This window comes from Dryobates pubescens, chromosome 15 (assembly GCF_014839835.1).
Source record: "Dryobates pubescens isolate bDryPub1 chromosome 15, bDryPub1.pri, whole genome shotgun sequence".
Taxonomy (NCBI): domain Eukaryota; kingdom Metazoa; phylum Chordata; class Aves; order Piciformes; family Picidae; genus Dryobates; species Dryobates pubescens.
This window is the reverse complement of record NC_071626.1, coordinates 20,308,363-20,331,270: the sequence shown is the minus strand read 5'-3', so window position 1 is coordinate 20,331,270 and position 22,908 is coordinate 20,308,363. Positions and strand designations below refer to the sequence as shown.

At 43.1% G+C, this 22,908-nt stretch overlaps 1 protein-coding gene across 1 annotated transcript; it reads left to right on the top strand.

Moving 5' to 3' along the window:
• The first annotated feature begins 2,775 nt into the window (after positions 1-2,775).
• On the top strand, positions 2,776-20,991 carry PYROXD1 (pyridine nucleotide-disulphide oxidoreductase domain 1). The gene is made up of 12 exons (XM_054168032.1): positions 2,776-2,931; positions 6,654-6,734; positions 8,213-8,332; positions 11,509-11,637; positions 13,389-13,462; positions 14,421-14,581; positions 15,475-15,575; positions 16,658-16,787; positions 17,758-17,870; positions 18,880-19,002; positions 19,732-19,869; positions 20,333-20,991. Exons 1-12 carry the CDS (start codon positions 2,851-2,853, stop codon positions 20,579-20,581), a joined length of 1,500 nt encoding a protein of 499 aa, XP_054024007.1. The 5' UTR covers positions 2,776-2,850; the 3' UTR covers positions 20,582-20,991.
• The last annotated feature ends 1,917 nt before the right edge of the window (positions 20,992-22,908 follow it).

Genomic DNA, 22,908 nt, shown 5'->3' with positions numbered 1-22,908 from the left:
TTGGAACCCACTTGGTGGATGAGAATTCGACAAACAAAACACTGGGGATACTTTGATGGGTTTGTCCTCCTCACCCTCCCCAGTGGGGATACCCTTTGGCTAAGCTGGGTCCTGGCATTACCAAGCGTACTCTGTCCTGGGTAGTTACGTGTGTCATTAGAATTTTATTTCCTTAAAGCTCTAGAGTGATTTCTGCAGCTAAGTTCCTATTCCCAGCAATCGTAAAGAACCTGTGTATATGTTGCAAGTGTAAATAAACCCTGTTACTCGTGCATCTGACTGCTTAAATGCAACCAAACCTACAGCAAAACTGAGCTGTTTGTGAAGCTGGTATCAGAACTATAACAACCCACCCTACCTGGCATCCTATTAAAAGATAAATCTAGCTGCCCCTAGCCCCTCTAATCTCTGAGGGCTGGCTAGAAAGCAAAGGGGTTCATCTCTTACTAAATCTACCCTGACTTCATGCAACAGCACCCCATGCCATCATCTCTCATACATCACCTAGATACAGGCAGCCTTCTGCACTCCTGCTGCTATCTTGGGTAATCATTTCACCCAGATAATTAGAGGATCTCCCCTTTCTCTAGGGTACACACCCCAGCCCAGTTAGCTAAACAGGACACTTGCTGGCCCAGAGCTCAGAAACACTTGAGATCCCCAAAAGCCTAGTGCCTCACCATCAGTATCTGATTGCCTCCAGTTAAAGAGTATTCAGTCTCACTTTCACTCATCTTACATAAAAACTTGTTCTGGAGCTCATTTAGCTCAAATCCTGGCCAGAGTGTGGTGTGGACCACAGTTTCAGGGGTTTCTGCCACATGGCCCTGTATGTGTTTTAATAGCAGGTTGCACATCCTTTTCCCCAAATTCCTCTGTTTCATCAGAAATACTTTGATCAGCATCTCTCCACATGTCTCCCTCTGAATCCTTGGGCTCTGTTACTTTTGGATTTGAAGAGCAAGTGCTGAGGGTGCACTCAATCCTCTCATCCAAATCATCAATAAACATTTAAACAGAAGTGGCCCCCATATTGAGCCCTTGTGAGCACCTACCAGATGGGTTTAAATCCTTTTACCACAACTCCTTGGGCCTGGATATTCAGCCAGTTTTTAATCCAGAAAAGAATGTACCTGGACATGCCATGGGCTGCAAGCTTCCTGAGGAGGATGCTGTGAGAGATCTTGTCAAATGCTTTACTAAAGTCCAGGTAGACAATGTCCAGAGGTTTTTCCTTAGTTGCTAGGAGGATCACTGGGTCAAAGAAGGAGATCAGGTTGGTCAAGCAGGACCTGGCTTTCATGAACCCATGTTGGCTGGGCCTGATCCCACCATTATCCTTGCCATGTGAATGCACCCAAGGTGAACCACTCCGTAATCTTCCCTGATAGTGAGGTCAGGCTGACAGGTCTGGAGTTCCCCTGATCCTCCTTTCAGCCCTTTTTGTAGATGGGTGTCACAGTTTGCAAGCCTCCAGTCATCCGGCACCTCCCCTGGTACCCAAAACTGCTAATAGATAATGGAGGGCAGCTTGGCAAGCCCCTCTGCCAGCTGCCTCAGCACTCCCAGGTGAATCCCATCAGACCCCATAAACAGTTTGTTGACTGCTTCCTCCTGCATTATGGGGAGTTGATGCTGCTCTCCATCTTTATCAGGCGGCTGAATACCCTGAGGATAATGGGTCTGACTATAAAGACTGAGGTAACCAAGGCATTAAGTCCCCCAGCCTTTTCCTCTTTCTTTGTAGCAATGTCCCCCCCTGCATCTCATAAAGGGTGGACATTCTCCTTGGCTTTCTTCCTGTTGTTAGTGTATTTGTAAAAACCTTTTCTGTTATCCCTAACAGCAATGCCCAGGTTGAGGTCTAGCTGGGCTTTTGCCTTTCTGATGGTCTCTGTGTGATCTAACTAGATATCTGCACTCTTCTTGAGTTGTCTGCCCCTCTTTCCAGAGGTGGTAAACTCTTGTTTGGTTGGTTGGGTTTTGTTTTGGGATTTTTTTGGGGTTTTGCTGTGGGGTTTTTTTTCCCCCCTTGAGCCCCTGCAAGAGCTCCAAGTTCAGCCAGGCAGGTCATCTTCCTTGACAGTTCAGTTTGTGACACATGGGGACAGCCTGCCCCTGCAAGGCTTTCTTTTGAAGTGCGTCCAGCCTTCCTGGACCCCTATGCTCTTCAGGACTCTGTACCAAGTCTGAAGTTTGCCCTCCAGAAGTCCATGGTAACAGTTTCACTAATCCCCTTCCTTACCTCACCCAGAATGAGAATTTTGTTATTTCATGGTTGCTAAGTCCAAGACAGCCTCCAACCACCACGTCACCCAGCAGTCTTTCTGTTGGCAGACAGCAGGTCTAGCAAAGCACCTCCAATGGCAACAAGAATGCGTGAAAAGACATCAGCCATAAGATAGCATCCTTTTCTGTAGTGCACACCATTAGTTTTATCTTTCTATAGCTTATTCTTTCCTCCAAGAGGAAAAAAAAGGATCAAACGTCAGATTTAGAACGAAAATCATACTTAGCAATATGCTGAAAACTCTTAAATCAGAGTTTTAAAGCCTGCAAATGCTTCAACTCATTTTGAGCAGTCCATACCGGCCTATAAGAGTGTAGGGCAGCTTTATCTATCTCGGTTATTTGGGATGCGGTTTCCGGGCGGGTGACACTCCCACTCCGTCCCGGACCTCGCGGGCGGAGCGGACCGCCAGTAGAGGAAGTTTGGGCGCTAAAGCGCACCGTAGGCTGCTGCCACCGCCTTCCGTGCTGTATTGTGAGCGCGAGAGCGAGATATTGTCTCCGTAGGGAGCGGCGATTTGTTTCTCTTCGTCAGCCGACGCGCTCGGGAGCAGGGGGGAAATGGCGGCTGCTCCCGACGTCGCGCGGAGCCGGTTCGTGGTGGTGGGCGGAGGAATCGCAGGGGTTACCTGCGCGGAGAAGGTAAGGGTCGCGGTACCCCTCCTCGCGCATGCGCGCGCTCTCCTCCAGCTGCCGGAGGGCCCCCCCCCCCCCCCCCCCCCCCCCCCCCAACCCCACCCCCCACCCCGCGCGGGGCCGGCTGCCGGGGCCCGCGCCGTGTTTGGCTGTGGCCGTGGGCGGCAGTTTCGGTCCACTCGTGTCGGCTCCGGCCGGGGCAGGCGGGGGCACTTCTGCCCTTAAGGCTGGAGTTTGAGCCTTGGACGCCCGGTGGAGGCTTTTCGGTCTTGTGGCGCTGTCGTAACTTCAGGAGGGTGTAGGCAGGTTGATACACTAATTACATAAGCGTTCTCATTTGTACAGTAATTACACCTTCTGCTCCTCCCTCCCGATTTGTTACAAATAGCTTGTATCTCTGAACACAACCAACCAACAGGGAACACAAAACCAACCCCAAACAAAATCAGCCCTAGGAAAACTGTGTTGTAACATAGCAGTATTTATTTCTCTGTCTGCAAATATTTCTGAAGAGGTTAAAAGGGTCCTGCAGCTAACCTAATAAGGTTTTATCGTTGCTTCATAGAAAGGGGACTGAAGCTTTGTAACGTGTCTGTATGTTAGTTAAGAGAACAGAAACTTGAAGGAGTACTGCATGCCTTACTGCCCCTTATGGCCATGGAGGATTGCACTGCAGCTAAGGTAAAGGCTGTTACTGTGCCTGAAAATCTCGGCTTCAGACTCTGAGACCAGTCTGAAGGCTGTGGGGAGCAAAAAGGCATTTATTTATGGCTGGGTGCATTTCACGAAGTTCGTGAATCGTGAGCAGGGTTTGGATACAGCCTTATGAAATATACATCAATACATACCTACTGCTTTGCCCCAAAATCTCCAACATACTCATTAGTCTTTCAAAGCTCATGCTAATACAGGCAAATGTCTCTTCCTCATGCACACTCCCATCCTCTGGCACATTTTGGGGAAGGGGCTTCAAGAAAAATCACCCTAACTTGTGCCCTGATGCTCTGATGTTCTTCATCAGCCTGGTCCCTAAGTGGCCCCGAGGTTTGTGCATGCTCAGAGAAAGGTGGACTCATTAGTGAAACTCATAATTGTTTGGAAGACTTTCTGCGATTTTTAACCTTAAAGAAAACTGCTTAGTTCACAATTTCTTACCTTTCCTTCTGTGATTCATCATCTCTTTATCCAAGGCCTACTCTTTTCCCAGTTGTATTCTGTGTTGCCTTAAACAAGCTAACAACTATGGTTTCTCTACTGTGCTCTAGTTACTTCATTTGCCTCTTCTGTTTCATGTGTATTTGTAAAGACTCATTTGTTTCATTGTCTTATTTTTACTTTGTTCAGTGTTTCTATTCTGTTTCATTTTCTACTTACATTTCTCCCCTTTTGAGGTTCATGAAGTAACCAAATACTTCCTGAGTCTCAATCTTACATTAGCTTACCAGAAACTTGAAGGAGCACTGCATGCATTACTGTCCCTTATAGCCACAGAGGCTTGTACTGCAGCTAAGGTGAAGGCTGATCTTTACATAAATATTGCTCTGTATTTATTGGATCCAGCTTGGGGCTGTACACTCGTGGAGATTGTCCAATCTCTTCAGCTTTCCAAGAGCTCAAACTCTAAAAAGAAGTTTGCTCATTTTTTCTTCATTTCAGTGTTTTTGATTTTTAGAAGTGACTGTAGCTAGAGGTAACCATGTGCCTATAATGTGGAATAATATTATATGGGTAGTAGTTCAGTAAAGAATATCTCTACTTAAAACTACAAAGTACTGTAGAGATGGTGTTTCAGATGCTTCTGTTCTCAAGTGATGCAGTGATACTTCATTTCTGACATAGTATAAACCACAAAGAGAAAAAAATACAAAAGATATTGATACTATTCTCTATGGAAGTGGTTCTACCATTCATTAGTTTGAAGGGTTTCTTCCATTTATTTGTGGTTAATGTAAAATATGGCCTCTGGTACTACAGACACTTAAATGCTATATTAGTGTGTATAATCACTTAAATGTTGAATAAACTATTCACATACTTAAGAGATGTATCCTTTTGTAGTTCCAAGAAGAAGGTTTGGGTTAGTATTTAGTATTTGTTTTACTGGATGTAATTTGGAATTGTATCAAATGGCTATGATGCTGTTTCACAGTACAGTTATTCCCAATATATACTGGATATCTGGAATCATTAAGATAGCTATGAAGGGACTAAAATCTATTACTTTCTTTAAAACATTTTTCTGCTGTGTTAGAGCCATGGAGTTTAGGCTTTGTTTGGGGCCTCTTTAGCTTGGAGGAGACTGAGGGCTGACCTCATTCATCTATAAAGGTGTGAAAAGCAGTGCAAGTAGGAGAGAACCAGGCTCTGCTCAGTGATGTCCAGTTCCAGGACAAGGGGCAATGGGTGCAAGCTGGAGCAGAGGAGGTGCCACATGAACATAAGGAAAAACTTTTTTACTGTGGGGGTGACAGAGCCTGGGAGCAGGCTGCCCAGAGAGGCAGAGAGGTTGTGGAGAGCCTCCTTCTCTGGAGACATTCCAAACCCGTGTGATCTACTCTGGGTGATCCTGCTCTGGCAGGGAGGTTGAACTGGATGATCTTTCATGGTCCCTTCCAACCCCTAGCATTGTGTGATTTGTTTTCTTCCAAAACTCATAGAGCACACCACTTGCTGCATTATTGCACACTTCTTATGCTCTTTCCTTTCTCTCACCTTTATATTTTTCCTGGAAAACCCAGATCAAATTGTTACATAATGGCTGAGGCTTGCCTTGTCACTTAGAACTGCAGGAAGCACATTTAGCAGAGTGCTTAGTAACACTCAGGAGATGATCATGAATTTATCACTTTAGTGAACATTTTAGTAGTAAATAGGAATCAGAATTTCCTCTGCCAGAATGGAATGGAATAGAATAAGAATAGAATAGAATTAACCAGGTTGGAAGAGACCTTTGAAATCATTGAGTCCAACCTATCATCCAACACCATCTAATCAACTAAACCATGGCAAGAAGCACCCCATCCAGTCTCTTCCTAAACACCTCCAGTGATGATGACTCTACCACCTCTCTGGGCAGCACATTCCAATGGCCAATCACTCTTTCTATGAAGAACTTCTTACTAACATCCAGGCTAAACCTCCCCTGACACAGCTTGAGACTGTGTCCTCTTGTTCTGGTGCTGGTTGCCTGGGAGAAGAGACCAGACCCTACCTGGCTACAACCTCCCTTCAGGTAGTTGTAGACAGCAATAAGGTCTCCCCTGAGCCTCCTCTTCTCCAGGCTAAGCAACCCCAGCTCCCTCAGCCTCTCCTCACAGGGCTTGTGCCCAAACCCCTCCCCAGCTTTGTTGCCCTTCTCTGGACACATTCCAGCAAGTCAACCTCTTTCCTAAACTGAGGGGCCCAGAACTGGACACAGTACTCAAGGTGTGGCCTAACCAGTGCTGAGTGCAGGGGAAGAATGACCTCCCTGTTTCTGCTGGCCACACTGTTCCTGATACAGGCCAGGATGCCATTTGTGTGTGAATGAAATGAAATCTTGACTTTCCAGATTGTGTTCATTTCAGGCATTATCAGAGTTCATCATCTTGAAGTAGTGGTTATCTAATAGGATTCTACAGAACTAATGTAGAAAGACCTGTTACTTTTCACCAATAATTTTATTAAGTCTTAAGTCAAAATCTATTGATAACTGTATTCACTCATCATAATTTCTGTTTCTTTACCAGCTGGCCATGGATTTCCCATCAGAAGACATTTTTTTAATAACAGCTTCCCCAGTTATAAAAGCTGTAACAAACTTCAAACAGGTAAGAGATACTTAATTTTTCTTATGGTAAGGCCTCTTCAGAAGTTTGTAAATATGCCTTAGAATGTAATCTGGAAAATGCTTATGTTTGAAATTGTTTTCACATTAATGTGGTGTTAGTAGGACTGGTGAGATATTTTCACAGAGTTGTAGGGGTTGGAGATCATTGAGTCCAACCACCCTGTCAAGGCAGGGTCACCTAGAGAAGGTCATACAGGAACACATCCAGGTGGGTTTTGAATGTCTCCAGAGATGGAGACCCCACCACCTCTCTGGGCAGCCTGTTCAGGGCTCCAGGATCTTTAAATTAAAGAAGTTGTTTAGATGGATCTTCTGATGTTCAAGTCTGTGCCCATTACCCCTTCTCCTGTCACTGGGCATCACTGGAAAAAGACTGATCCCATCCTCCTGACCCCTGCCCTTGAAGTATTGATCACCACTGATGAGATTCCCCCCTCAGTTTGCTATTTTCAAGACTAAAACCACCCAATTCTCTCAGCCTTTCCTCATAAGGGAGATGTTCCAGTCCCTTCAGCATCTTTGTAGCCTTTTGCTGTACCCTCTCCATCAAGTCCTTGTCCTCCTTGAACTGGGGAGCCCAGAACTGGATACAATGTACCAGATGTGGCCTTACCAGGGCTGAATAGAGGTGGAGGAGAAACTCCTTTGACCTGGCCACACCCCAGAATGCCACTGGCCTTCCTGACCACAAGGGCACATCGCTGGCTCATGATTGTGCTGCCATCCACTGGGGACTCTGGAGTCTGTTTCCCCAGAGCTGCTTTTTATGAAACAGTAGTTAAAACATACTGAAAAATTGATTTCCAGTCATTGGCAGCTTGGTTTTCATCTTGCTGAACATAGGGCATGGCCTGTTAGGTTTGCAGTGATTACAGTGTTTTACCTCACGTATTAAGCATGAGTGAGGACAGTACTCTCAAGCAACCTTACCATGCTGCTAAAAATACTACAGAATGTTTTTATGTCTCAGCAGGAAGTTTATGAACTTTCTGAAATCCTTCTACCTCTCAAGGTTGTGAACAAAAGTGTTGCAGAGTGTTAAAAGTGTTCTGGATTTTAATGAACAGGAATTAAAGATTATCATCATTTGCTGCCAAATAATTGCTATGGTCGAACTGCACAGTAGCCTAAGGCAGGAAACAGGTGCCTGGCTGAATGCAGAACTTCAGTATTTCTTAATCCCATTACAAAAATCCCAAATCCTGATTCCTGAGAATTACAACATCAACAGAGATGGCAGAAAACTACTAGCAGGTGCACATGGATAAACTCAGAGATAACTCTATGTGCTTTAACAACAGAGATCTTCATCCAAGGCCTATGATACCTTATCCTATTTGCAATGGAATCAAAAGGCCTGATGTTTTTCTTTGTTATATTCCAACTGAAAAGAAAAGAAAAAATATTTAAGAGAGAGCTAAATTATTAATATTTTGAATACTTCTATTTTTCTTGTAGGTCTCCAAAACACTTGAGGAATTTGATGTTGAAGAGCAACCAAGTTCTCTATTAGAAAAGCGATATCCCAATATTAAAGTTATACAGTCTGGAGTAAAACACTTGAAAAGTGCTGAACATGTAAGGAAACTTCTTTTTTACTTTTATGTGTTGGGTTTTTTTCCCCCCAAATGATTTATTAAAAAACTAATCTAAGAAACAGATGAATGTTTGGGATGTTAAATTCTGTTAAAGAATATTCTGGCCATTCAAGTGTTAAGATGCCAAAGTTAGGAATACTTCCTAACTTTAATTTTACTTATCACTTACACTGTTGTTCAAGTAGAGTTGTTGTTCAAGAGGGGGGGGAATTTTAGATTTAAAGAGACTTACTAATAAGGAAACTGTATCTTTTAGATTTAAATCTTTGATACCTTAGAGATACTACACTGGTTAGGAACTGGCTGGAGGGCCGAGCCCAGAGAGTGGTGGTGAATGGTGCCACAGCCAGCTGGCGGCCAGGCACTAGAGGTGTGCCCCAAGGATCAGTGCTGGGCCCCATCCTCTTTAATATCTTCATTGATGATCTGGATGACAGGGTTGAGTCAGTCATCAGCAAATTTGCAGATGACACCAAGTTAGGAGCAGATGTTGGTCAGTTAGAGGGTTGAAGGGCTCTGCAGAGGGACCTCGACTGACTGGACAAATGGGCAGAGTCCAATGGGATGGCATTCAACAAGTCCAAGTGCCAGGTGCTGCACTTTGGCCACAGCAACCCCATGCAGAGCTACAGGCTGGGGTCAGAGTGGCTGGAGAGCTGCCAAACAGAGAGGGACCTGAGGGTGCTGATTGACAGCCACCTAAACATGAGGCAGCAGTGTGCCCAGGTGGCCAAGAAGGCCAATGGCATCCTGGCCTGCATTAGGAATAGTGTGGCCAGCAGGAGCAGGGAGGACATTGTGCCCCTGCACTAGCTAGGCCACACCTTGAGTACTGTGTCCAGTTCTGGGCCCCTCAGTTTAGGAAGGACATTGAGGCACTTGAACATGTCCAGAGAAGGGCAACGATGCTGGGGAGAGGCCTTGAGCACAGCCCTGTGAGGAGAGGCTAAGGGAGCCTGGGTTGTTTAGCCTGGAGAAGAGGAGGCTCAGGGGTGACCTCATTGCTGTCTACAACTACCTGAAGGGAGGTTGTAGCCAGGTGGGGTCTGGTCTCTTCTCCCAGGCAACCAGCACCAGAACAAGAGGACACAGTCTCAAGCTGCACCAGGGGAGGTTTAGGCTGGAGGTGAGGAGAAAGTTCTTCACTGAGTGAGTAATTCGTCACTGGAATGTGCTGCCCAGGGAGGTGGTGGAGTCACCATCCCTGGAGGTGTTCAAGAGGAGATTGGATGTGGCACTTGGTGCCATGGTCTAGTCATGAGGTCTGTGGTGACTGGTTGGACCCGATGATCTTTGACGTCTCTTCCAGCCTTGGTGATACTGTGATACTGTGAATACATGATTGGCATAGGAGGGAAAACAGTCAGTGAAACCAATCCTGTATATCAGTGTAGGTATCTGAAAGTTTCTGCAGCCCTTGGTTGAAGATCTGTCAGATTCCTGAGGTACTGTGGGTTGCTACAGAGCAAAATACTAGAATGTCATGACAGGAAAAAAATGAATTCTTGAAGGAACCAACATTTCCACCTTTTTATCTTTCTTTGTAGCAGGAGATAGGCTGCAACTATGAACATTGTACAGTATCTAGGGATCCTTGTTACCATCTGTTTCAACTCAACATATTATTTCTCACTTTGGCATGATCAGAAACTCACATTGAGATCCAAAAACTGGGTTTGCTCACTTTAAGTCACAGAGATATGATTCCAGTTATATTCTGCTGATACTCTGAATGCAATGATATTCTCGTGTCATTACTTTAATGGTGTTTTAGTTTAGGTTTACCTCTGTGGACATAAATATTTGTTGTATATGGAAAACCACTATAATCTATTTGCACTCTATAGTGCAAAACCACTATAACCTATTTAAATTCTGGTTTGGAAAACAACAAATGAAGTCATAAAGTCTTAAAATGTAAGCATTACCTGTTTCACAATGATGTAGCTTGTGTAGTGCCTGCCCATCTTCTTTAGCCAAGAATGGAATTTGCAGTCTTTGTGAAGGGTATTTTATCCTGTGCCTGGTTAGCACATGTCTATCTTTGTTGAAACGTTTGGAATGAGATTCTTAATTGCTAAGGTGTAGTAGTGTATAGGTTTGCATCTCTGAATGGAGTGGGACACAGCCAGTGAGTGCAGAGTGCCACCATGTGGTCATCTTTGTTTCATCTGCCTTCGTGTGCACTTCAGTTTTATCAGTCATATGATGTCATCTATTTAGAATAGAATAGAATAAACCAGGTTGGAAGAGACCTTCAAGATCATTGTGTCCAACCTATCATCCAACACCACCTAATCAACTAAACCATGCAACCAAGCATCCTGTCAAGCCTTGTCCTGAACACCCCCAGCGACGGCGACCCCACCACCTCACAGTTTCACAGTATCACAGTCTAACTAAGGTTGGAAGAGACCCCAAGGATCATCAAGTCCAACCTGTCCCAACAGACCTCACGACTAGACCATGGCACCAAGTGCCATGTCCAATCTCCCCTTGAACACCTCCAGGGACGGTGACTCCACCACCTCCTCAGGCAGCCCATTCCAATGGGCAATCATTCTCTCTGTGTAAAACTTCCTCCTAACCTCCAGCGTAAACCTCCCCTGGTGCAGCCTGAGACTGTGTCCTCTTGTTCTGGTACTGGCTGCCTGGGAGAAGAGACCAACCTCTGCCTGACTACAACCCCCCTTCAGGTAGTTGTAGACAGCAATAAGGTCACCCCTGAGTCTCCTCTTCTCCAGGCTAAGCAACCCCAGCTCCCTCAGTCTCTCCTCATAGGGCTTGTGTTCCAAGCCCCTCACCAACTTCGTTGCCCTTCTCTGGACTCATTCCAGCAAGTCAACCTCCTTCCTAAACTGAGGAGCCCAGAACTGGACACAGTACTTGAGGTGCAGCCTAACCAGTGCAGTGTACAGGGGCAGAATGACCTCCCTGCTCCTGCTGGCCTTACTGTTCCTGATGCAGGCCAGGATGCCATTGGCCCTCCTGGCTGCCTGGTAAGTAATGCAAATAAATGACAGTGAAGGCTTGCTTTTTAAGTAGCCAGTGACAGCTTTTAATAGTTGCAAAACACTGTGACGTAAAGGGGAAAACGTTGCTGATGTTGTCTTGGATGTCTCCAGTAGCTTTTCTTTTTCTTTGGAATTTTAACAGAAAGTTCTCACTGAAGATGGGAAAGAATATATATATGACAAACTTTGCCTGTGTGCTGGAGCAAAGCCAAAATTAATTTTGGAAGGGAATCCTTATGTATTAGGAATCCGGGATACTGACAGCGCAGAGGTAAATGTTTTGAACATAGTAAGTTAATAGAATATTAAGTGTATGATATTCTTGCTTCTGATGCAAAATACTAGACATGATTATTGAGTGAAATGGAGAAGCATGAGATTATAGTTGTTGTTATATATCCTTAAATAGGAGCCCTTTCAGTAGCAAAGAGCCTTAAAATGCCATTAATTAATTAAGTAGTCCCTAAATTTATGAAGTTTATGGCTAGCTCATAGACACTACTTCTAAAATGATAATCTACAATAAATGGTATTCTTCTGACCTCCAGGCAGAGGCCAATCTGAAAATAATAACATGAAGTAGACAGCACAATGAGAAGTTGTATCTGGTGCATGGTACAAAAGGCTACTTCTTACAGTTAAAAGCTACTGAAGGACTTTTTTCTGTTTCTACCTCATCTTACAGAAACAGGTACAGAAGTTTTCACATGAGCAGTGACTTCACAGACTAGAGCTTTAGCTTGGAAGTGGAATGTGAAGTTTTGCTGCTGTAAGTCATCAGTGTTAGAGGAGGAATGGTGAAAGTGAACCCTGCTTCTCCATAATGTAAGAGCTGTAATTCATCAAATGAAATTTCACCTTGAGAATAAACAAGGAGTCATTTTTTCAAGCAAACTGAACACAACTATGGAATTGTTGTGGATGTTAAAACTTTACCTGAGTTTAAAAAAACAAGGTAAATAGAAGAAGGAAGATAGAAACACACAAAAAAAGACAGTTTTTGATAAATTTCTCTTGTCTGAAGAGAAAGATGCCACCGGAGCGGTGCTCAGGACAGCATTGCCATGTGTTTGTTGCCTTCTGGATGAAGCATCCGCTGTTGGCCACGGGGAAAGAGTAGACTGATAGCAGGCTATCACTTGTCAAAACTGATGTTGACCTTTGAATGAGGCTGGAAATCCTTGTTTCTTTTTGTTTGCTTTTAATGGTGATTGGTTGCATTCACCAGTCCCCTCTGATACAACTTCAGTGTCCTTCTTTGAAGGGATTGAAGCACTGCAGTTTCCCTTCTCTTTACAGTTTAGGTTCTGTAACACAATTAGGTAAACTGAAAGTGTGGGTGAACATATTTTTACAGTTGCAATAGCTGGTCTGATTGTCATGGTTCTTGCTTTCTTTGAAAGCAGATCCTTGAAGTGGTTATACTATGATCTAAAAATGCTGTCTCGGCTGTATTTTGTTAGTTTTGGGTTTGTCTCCTCTCACTACTAAGGTGAAATTTAGATGAGATTTGGAGACTTGTTTCTTTTGAGAAGTTTTTTGCACCAATTAACCTGTTCCTCAGATTTGCTACAATTTACTATTTTTTAAGTTCCTGATTTCTGATCAGCAGTTCCTGTATTTTTCAACTTATGTATCTTTGCTTGTTTTGCTGTTACACAAATTCCTGTGAAAGCTTTGCAAGTTGTGATAAAACTGGATTAACAGAGAGCACAATGCTAATGGTCACAGAGAAGTCTCTTGGATTCTATTAACACTCACTTGAATTGGCTTCAATGCAGTTTCTTAACTTCTCCTGTCTCAGCTGAAGACTTACAAGGCTATATCAATAACTTCATCCCTTCCACAGCTCTCATTAGCTTCTGTAACAGGCCTTAGCATAAGTAAATGTGTGTCATTAGTCTGAGAAATTCAAAGTAAGGTGACTAAGAGGGTAAGAAAATACTGAAAAGGATATAGTTGATGAGTGTGAAGGAACATATGATGTAAGTTGTTTGACTTTTTTGCCTTTTTTTAATGCAGGCTTTTCAGAAGAATTTGGCTCAAGCTGAGAGAATAGTAGTGGTAGGAAATGGTGGGATTGCACTCGAGTTGGTGTAAGTAAACAAGTTTTAAAGGTACAGATGTAAATAGAATCTTTAACAATGCAAACTTAAGTCTAGTCTGCATGACTTTGGGGGAAGGTTCACCTACAACATTGTAGCTTGAAGGCATTTAGTTGGAAAATTGATTAAAATCACTTTTTTCAAGTACAGTGGTGCTTACTGATGCATCAGAAGCAGCTTTGACACAGAGATATTGAGAACATGCAGCACTTTTGTGATCTGGCATCAACAGATTTCTATTAAGACTATCAAGGGCAATATTTAAGTTGCAAAATTTGATTTCTGGAGACAGAAGGTGTAATGGGAATGAAGAGGCAGCTTATCTTGCACTCAGCCTCATTTGACAGCTTTTGAAGTGTCTGACGTGGCCTTTGTCACAAGTAGGATACTGAACCATGTGGTCCTGCAGTCTTCTAGATTCTAGAACCACCTGTAGTATGCAATTATGTGGTCTTGGTTTGCATTGCAGGCATTAACTTTCTCACTTGCACTAAATTGTCCTCTCCGTGTCTCTACTAGTTCATCTACCAGGTAATGCAAACCAGATCCAAATGCTTGTTCTAAGCAGTGGGAGCAGTGGCCAAGCTGGCCAAAAATGCACTTTTTTTTTTGCTTTTTGTTGTTGTGGAAAGCTGGAAATACTAAGTAGAATGATTGTAATTTTGATCTGCCTTCTCTCACCTCCTACCCCAGTTCAGTAAAGGTTGTGCTGGTGAGAAATTACAACCTGTCAGCTTGAAGAGGTGCTTGGTTTTGTTTGTTTGTTTGTTTTAATGGGTTCCTGATGTAAATATTTAGAAGCAGTGGTGAATTTGCTAGCTTTAAAAGTAGCAGGTTTTATATTCCCAGCTTTTTGGAATGAAACCTGGCATGCTTCTAGTTGTGTTGCTAAGAGTCAGGATCATTTTCGTGTAGTTTGTCACTTCATGCATTGTTTAAATGTCCACAGGTATGAAATTCAAGGCTGTGAAGTAATCTGGGCTATCAAAGACAAAGCCATTGGGAACACCTTTTTTGATGCAGGAGCAGCTGAATTTCTCATTCCAAAGCTAACTGCTGAAAACCAAGAGACTCCAATTGAGTGCAAAAGAACCAAGTATACAATGGAAGGTAGGATGTTCTAGTCTCCTAACGCTGCAGCAGCAGCATTAAATATCAAAGGCAGTTAATTTAGCAGGCCATAAGGTTTGTTGTTGCCATCAATAGCATTTCATTCTTTAATAAAAACAGAAGAAGGTGATCTAAAAATCCATCCAGAATTTCTGTAGATGCCTGACAGCATGTAATACAGTTCCCTACAAACTGCAACAAATGTGTTTATAGCTGTGCCAAGTTTACATTTCATTTCCTGTATTCCATCCACTGTAATATTTTAACAGTTCATCTGACTTATGTCAGGAAGGAGTTCTCCTATAACCTACTGGAGGGCCAGGTGAAACCTCACAGGATGTTACTACAGGTGCAGTGAGACTGCAGTTTTAGTAACAACAGCTAGCTGGGAATGCATGAACATACATTACACAAACAGATTTATGACCAAAATAACAACAAACAAGAAGAACATGGTTCTAGGCTTCTGGTTGGAAGAATAAATTGCAAAAGAGTCAGCCTAAACATCACAAAAGAGCACCCAAAGTTCTTCATATGCATTATTCTATGTTAGAATTTGCACTTTGGTGCAATGGAGGGGACAGTGCATATATGCCAGCAAATGGACATCAGTTTGTGTGTTAGCAGTGATATTAAGCAGCTGAGTCTGCAGTGGCATGCTTGTTTCAAAGAAGAGTGAAGTCATGACATGCCTCAAGTCAAAAGGTGTTTAAAAATAGTGGCTTGGAGATAATTTGTCTGCAAAGCAATGTGGGTTTTTTTGTGGGGAATACACACTTTTGTCTTCCCTTTGGGCAACCAGATCTATTTCTCTTAATTGAGTCCTTGTTCTGAATTCTGCAGGCAATGAAGGATGCACACTAAATCTGACACTGCTTATCTCTTTCCTTCAGGAAGTGATGAAAAAGAAAGACCTATAGCAGCATCTGACAAACCAGGCAGTGCCTTAGGCCCTGATTGGCATGAAGGCTTAGCTCTTAAAGGAACTAAAGAGGTATGGTTATAATCTTGCTTATACATTTGTTCAAATGTTGCTTCAAGTGGGTAAGGTTGAGAAAACTTTAAATGTTACATTCAGCATTACTAGACCCCCAAAAAGGGAAAAAGGGGGCTAGTCAATTCCACTGGCATGGCTTTAGCTCTTCAGATTGTAACACAAATACTGGTTTGATGTTTCTGGAGAACTGGTGTCAGCCTTAGCTTTAACCAGAAGCAGTGGCACCTTTGTTGGGCTGATTTTAGCAGCCATGAAAAAACAGAGCACAGTAGAATTTGTACAGAGGTAACAGAGAACAGCAGTCTCTTGGCACAGATGATAATAAAATGCAAAATCAGTGGTGGACATGAGCACTGTGAAGAGTTTCATGTTTAAAATAAAGCAAAAATCCTCTTATTTCATCCTTTTTTTTTAATGAGGTTTTCATCTATTAATTTCTGAGCTGTTGGGGGTTTACATCTGTTGCATGCAGTTAAATAAAAAAGACCTTGCAAACGTGATCAGCCCTAGATTTGGCAGAAGTGGCTTTACAATACCAAGTAAAGAATGTTTAGGGTATTCAGCAGATGAATGGATGGTGTTTTGACTGTTGAAGGTTGTGGAAATGTTTGTGTAGTGGAGAATGAAATAGCTCAAGGCCTGAACCAACAAAATAGTTCAGAGAAATGGGTAACTTTCCAGTTCAAGCTCAAAATAGGAGTGGTTGCAACACAGGTTGGGGGAACAAAATCTATTTTCTTTTTACAGCCTTTAGAACATAAACTTACTGTTTCCAGAATGTAATCTGTGAGGGAAAAGTGAAGGATTTGAATTCCTGAAAGATAGCAAAGATGAGTGTTCTCTTCCTGTAAACTCAGAAGAACTTGATACCTAGATTGTCTTGGAATTTCAGGGACCATCTGCTGAAAAAGCAGGGAAATCACCACTTGCTGTTGTTAGATCTGTGCCACAAAAGGAAAAGGAGCTTGGCTAATGTGTTCACTTTAAGATGGAAAGGGGGGAGGTTTAGTAAGTGGAGATATCCTTGCTATTATAAATACTACTATTGCTGATCATTATGTTTACAATTTTTGCTTTAGTTTTCTCATAAAGTACATATTGAAATACTGTGTGAAGTAAAGAAAATACACCTGCAGCAAGAATTTCTACTACTGCAGCAAACTTCTTTGGCTTTTCCTAAGGAAGGACAAAAAGCAGAACCAGATGAGGGTAGGTAGCAATGCTGATTAGATGATGTTGAAGATAAAGCAGTGCTGGAGCATGCTTGATCTTGTTTGCTGGTTTAGAGCAAAGACACATCTAGAAAATAAATCTCTTATTTCTAGAAATTAACTGGAGGTTGAGCAGTTTCTAGTAGTTGAGAATGTGATTTATGGGTTGCAATTAAATTACAAAATGTTAGGAGTCAGGCTCTTTTCCCACACACACTCAAATCCTGTATGCAGAATATTCCCTCCTTGTGTGATAGTCTAATAAAATCATTTACTAACAGTGAAGTTAAACAGAAGCAAAAAAAACATTTAGTGTCAAAAGTGAAGTAATCCTTCAAAGAAAGAAAATATTGTTTCATAAACAGTTGTATCTCTAAGTTCCACTGAAAGAAAATTAGTATTAAAGTACTGTTTTAATAGCCAGTTACTTCCAGCATAACATCCTTGGAAGCCAAATCTTTGATCATAGAATGGCCTAGGTTGGAAAGGACCTTAGAGATAATCTACATCAACCTCCCCACCATGGACAGGGACGCTGGCCTTGAACACTCTCAAGGAGGAGGCATCCACAACCTCCCTGGGCAGCCTATTCCAGAATCTTTTTGCTTTCATGGCATTTCCTCTGTATCTGTAAATTTACAGATATAAAAGAGTATTTTGCAATTGCATAGTTCAGAGAACATCCCACAGATCTGAAGCAGTGGCAGGACATGGTATTTTTCCCCCCTACCAATGAGGGTCTTTGAGGAAAATCCCAGAGAAAGTTAACAGCAAGACATGGGGCAAAGCTCCAAAATCTCATGTTTTACTAGTCCTGGAATGAAGGTAAGGGATGTGATAGGTAACCTCTTTTTCTTCTTTCGATGCATTTCTTTTTATTTAGTATCTTGATATATTAAAGACATAATTAATAATATTATTAACTTCTGTTGATTACATTCTCAGGGCAAAATTTTCCCCTTTTTCAGTTCTGTGGCCTGTATATGTGGAATTAACTAATGGCAACATTTATGGATGCAATTTCATTGTCAGTGCAACTGGAGTCGTGCCAAATGTTAAACCATTTCTTGATGGCAATGATGTAAGTATACTGATTTCTTTCAGAGTTTAAGTTGGGGTTTAAGTCAGTTGAAATAAGTGTCTTCAGCTGATTTATGCTTTTATTCTGACATGAAACATTTGTACAGCGTTTCAAAATGGCTGCCTGGGGAAGTGGTGGAGTCACCATCATTGGAGGTGTTCAGGAGACTTGATAGGGTGCTTGGTGCCATGGTTTAGTTGATTAGGTGGTGTTGGATGATAGGTTGGACACGATGATCTTGAAGGTCTCTTCCAACCTGGTCTGGTCTGGTCTATTCTATTCTATTCTACTCTACTCTACTCTACTCTATTCTACTCTAAAATAAGGTAGGTGTGGCGTCACATGGAGTACTGTGTCTAGCTCTGGTGCCTTCAACACAAGAAGGACATGGACCTGATGGGGTGGGTCCGGAAGTGGGCCATGAAAATGATTAAAGAGCTACAACACCTCTGCTACAAGGACAGGCTGAGGGAGATGGGGGTGTTCAGCCTGGAGAGGAAAAGGCTCTGGGGAGACCTTAAAGCAGCTTTCCAGTACCTGAAGGGGGCCTACAAGAAGGCTGCAGAGGGACTGTTTCCAAAGGCCTGCAGTGATAGGATGAGGGGCAATGGTTTGAAACAAGAGAAGATTTAGATTGGAAGTTAGGAACAAGTTCTTTGCCAGGTGGGTGCTGGGACACTGCAACAGGTTGCCGAGGGAGGGAGCTGAGGCCCCATCCTTTGAGATATTCACGATCAGACTTGATAGGGCTCTGGGCAGCCTGATCTAGTAGAGAATGTCCCTGCTCATGGCAGAGGAGTTGGGACTAGATGATCTTTGGAAGTCCCTTCCAACCCAAACCATTCTATCAGCCCATGTTTTGATTAAGCAGAATAGTGAATTTACTAAACTTTTTTAGAAGTCTGCCTTTACAGAGTAACAAATGAGATGACTGCTTAACATGGATCAAGTTGAATTACTTGGTTTAAATGATTATTTTTCTTGCTGCTGATCTGTGCAAATACTTTAGTTTGATGTAGGTGAAGATGGAGGTCTGAAGGTGGATAAACACATGCACACATCCGTGCCAGATACATACGCGGCTGGAGATATCTGCACAGCATCGTGGGAACCTAGTCCGGTGTGGCATCAGGTACACCCAAACACAGGAGCTCAGCAGTGGGCTGATCTACAAAGTAAATCATCATGCACTGCTATGGAGGCAGGAACTGATAAACAGCTCTAGAGCCTTCAACACAGGGACATGGACCTGTTGAAGTGGGTCCAAAGGAGGGCCATGAAAATGACTGGGGGGCTGGAACACCTCTCCAAAGACAGGGTGAGGGAACTGGGCATGTTCAGCCTAGAGAACAGAAAGCTCCAGGGAGACCTAACAGTGGCCTTCCAGTACCTGAAGGAGGCCTACAGGAAGGCTGCAGAGGGACTTTTTCCAAAGGCCTGCAGTGATAGGGCAAGGGGCAATGGCTTGAAATTAGAGATTTAGTTTGATGTTAGGAACAACTTCTGCACCATGAAGGTGGTGGAACACTGGAACAGGTTGCCCAGGGAGGTATTTGAGGCCCCATCCCTGGACATATTCAAGGTGAGGCTCAACAGGGCTCTGGGCAGCCCGATCTGGTGGAGGATGTTTCTGCTGACTGCAGTGGGGCTGGACTAGATGACCTGTGGGGGTCCCTTCCAACCCAAACTGTGCTGTGATTCTATAATCCCAGGTGTGTTAATGGCAAGCACCTCCCTTTCTGGCTGAAAGCTGGGTGCAATGTAAATCCATTGTATGCCCTGCTGAGAGCTGTGAGTGTGGGGCACTGCACACTGACACAGTTCTGTGCTTGTAAAGTCTTCTAATGGTGTTTTTTTTCAGATGAGACTGTGGACTCAAGCCAGGCAGATGGGATGGTATGCAGCAAAATGCATGGCTGCAGATACTTTAGGGGAATCTATTGATATGGATTTCTGCTTTGAACTGTTTGCTCATGTTACAAAGTTTTTCAATTACAAGGTAAAGTCCAATAGTGTTAAACTATGGAATAACACAGAGTGCTGTTTGTATTCCCTTGCTAATACTGAGCAGATGCTTTAATGAGAACAAACCAGTTTGCACTGTATAATAGTCTTAGTTTAGATTTTCTCCATTCATACTAACTTTGAGTGCTGACCCTGAAAATTTTATTTGGTGACTGACAACTGATCTGCTTTGCATCTTTGTATTGCTCATTTCAGTAAATTTCTGTTCATGGATAAATTCCACACATTTGAGCATGCTCCCTGGGTCATTACTGGGGGGTTGTGAATGGTATTTCAAGATGAAGATTTTAAATACTCTGGAAGGGAGGGGGATAGTCCCCAGGGACAAATAGTTCCCTGTTTATATTTGTCTTTTAAAGCTTGGAACTGTTATCACTAGAAACACTAAAAGCCACTGCAGCGTTCTTACCAGTGCTTTTCCTTTTTCCTTCTGTTAGGTGGTGGTTTTGGGAAAATACAATGCTCAAGGCTTGGGTTTAGACCATGAACTGATGCTGAGGTGTACCAAAGGACAAGAGTATGTTAAAGTGGTGATGCAGAATGGCAGAATGATGGGAGCTGTGCTGATAGGTGAAACAGACTTGGAAGAAACCTTTGAAAACCTAATTTTAAATCAGATGGACCTTTCAGCCTATGGTGAAAATCTCCTCAATCCAGATATTGATATAGAAGATTATTTTGATTGAACAAAACCCCATTGCCCTTTTGTGTAGTGTTTTGACAAAGAATGTCTTATAAAACCCTTTCCTCAAGATTACCAGAAATGAGAGATAAATGCATTTCCTTAAGATCTTGTGTTGATCTTGTCAAGATACTGGCTGGCAAACTTGGTGTAGAAATGCACCAACAAAAACAAGTGGTTGAGTGTTGGCAAAGAGGTTTCATCTACATTAGATGAGTCTGTGAGAACAGAGCTGCAAAAGTCTTAAAAAGTGGCCTTCACAGTGCTGTTAAGACAGGACTGCAGCCACCTGAATGGGAGGCAGCCTTCACTCTTTAAAAAAAGTAAATACATGTTAAACCCTGTGTCAGCATCATAGCTCACTTCTTCCCCAAACCATGCAGAATTCACCTGCCATGGTTAGTAAAACCCTGTTTACCCATGGCTCACGAGCGTGCAAGTTCCTTACATCAGCCAGGGATGCTTTGATGTGATGGTGCTGCCTTTACCTGCCTCAAACTACCTCCAGATTTGGGTGGTGTTGATATGGGCTAGGATGGGAAAGCCCTTGCTTCCTAAACCCACTTGCTCAGGTGAACATTTAGAAGGTAGCCATGCAATGGGGTACCATTTCACTAGCACCCTGCCACTGCTCAAGCCCGTGAGTACCTGCCACATGTTTCAAGACTCCTGTTACAGCTAATCCTGTACAATCGCTGCGGAGCTAACTCAGATTAACAGAGGATACCTTTAGGACAGAGGGCATTCAGAGCTCTCACTACCTGGAATGGGGCCTGCAAATAGATGGCAAGATGAATGCTTTATCTGTTTGGGGGTGGGGGGTTGTGTGTTTATTTCTCAAATAAATATATTTTCTACTCAGCTAAGTATGGAACACAAAAAACTTTGACATCTGGTCCTGGCTTTCATTGCTTAGTTGAGAGCATGTTTTTTACAGCTTGTCACTGCAGCTCTTCAGACATTGCAGTAGAGCGGCACTGCTGCATCCTATCAGCTCTCCAGCTGGACCCAGGTGCAGTGCACTCCAAGGACAGGCCAACACAACAGCACTGGTGGATGGCACCTGTCAAGAGCCTGTGGGGCAGGCTGCTGTATCCTCCTTACGTGGTAGGGGATAACATTTTGGATGAGTCCTGTATCCTGATGGGATTCCTAACAGACAGCTCCTAGAGTCACTTGATGGAAAAGTCCATGGGGATTATGTGTCTTGAATACTTTCTGCCCTGTTCTCATTTCCACCATCAGGCATTTTTGCAGGTACTAAAGTCCAATTTGACTTGTAACTAGTGACAGAATATCTGGCTAGTAAGTTGCAAATGTGTGTTAAAGCTGTTCTCAATCATCACTAGCCCCCTGGCTACAGGTTTAGTTACACAAAATGCACTCTTTACGTGCAGGCTCACTTGAGTTAAATTCCTTTTTCAGTTGCTAGGCATAATTTAGTGCCTAGGTCATAAAGCCCAACAGTTTCAGCTATTTCTTAATATCCTATTCCATAGTGAATTAATTCAGTTAAATAGATGAAATACTAAGCAATGTTGGACAGCAGCAGGAGCTGTTGGGCTGGCAGCACAGTAACTTTCTTCTGGAAACACTGGTGTTCATCAAAGGCAGTCAACAGGCATTCAGAGGCTGCTTCACAGAGGTATTCTCCCTGCTGAAATGAGGGGCAGGAAAATTCCATAGCTGAAGATTTTCCTTGGTCTGTAAAAATTGCTGAGGAAAGAGATTGTGACCCTTAATGCAGGGCAGCCATGGCTTGGCTAGCAGAATGTAGAAGTCATTGGGAATTCCAGAACCCTGAGGGGCAAGGAAAGGACCACTTGCTCAAATTTGTTAACTTTCACATGGCTCAAAGGTTCTTTTTAATAAATAGCACAACCACAATATCTGCATTTCTGGATTAAACACTGCTTAAAGGTTAAATGTAAACAAAAGGAAAGCCCAACAGCTGTTGCTCCTCAGGCACTGGAAGTGTGGGCAGAACTGCTCTTCAGGCCTCCTCCCTCAACCCAGCTCTTCCACTCCCAGCTCTGACCAACACAAGTGGAACTGAAAGCACTGTGTTCACAGTAGCAGCAAAGGCTCTGCTGGTTACCAGCACTAGGATTCCATCACATGTTTTTCCAAACTTACCAAGGTAACAGCTCAAGCATTCCTTTTATTGTCTAGCCCTTTGCACCTAGGTTTCCCATGTTCAGTCTCAGGTTCTGGCAATGTTCAAATATAATTTTTTTGCCTTTTTAGGGACAAAGAAAAGGGGGAAAAAAAAAAAAAAGAGTTTCAGCCTAATTCCAAACCTCAACCTCCTCAAAACACCAGTAGTCAATT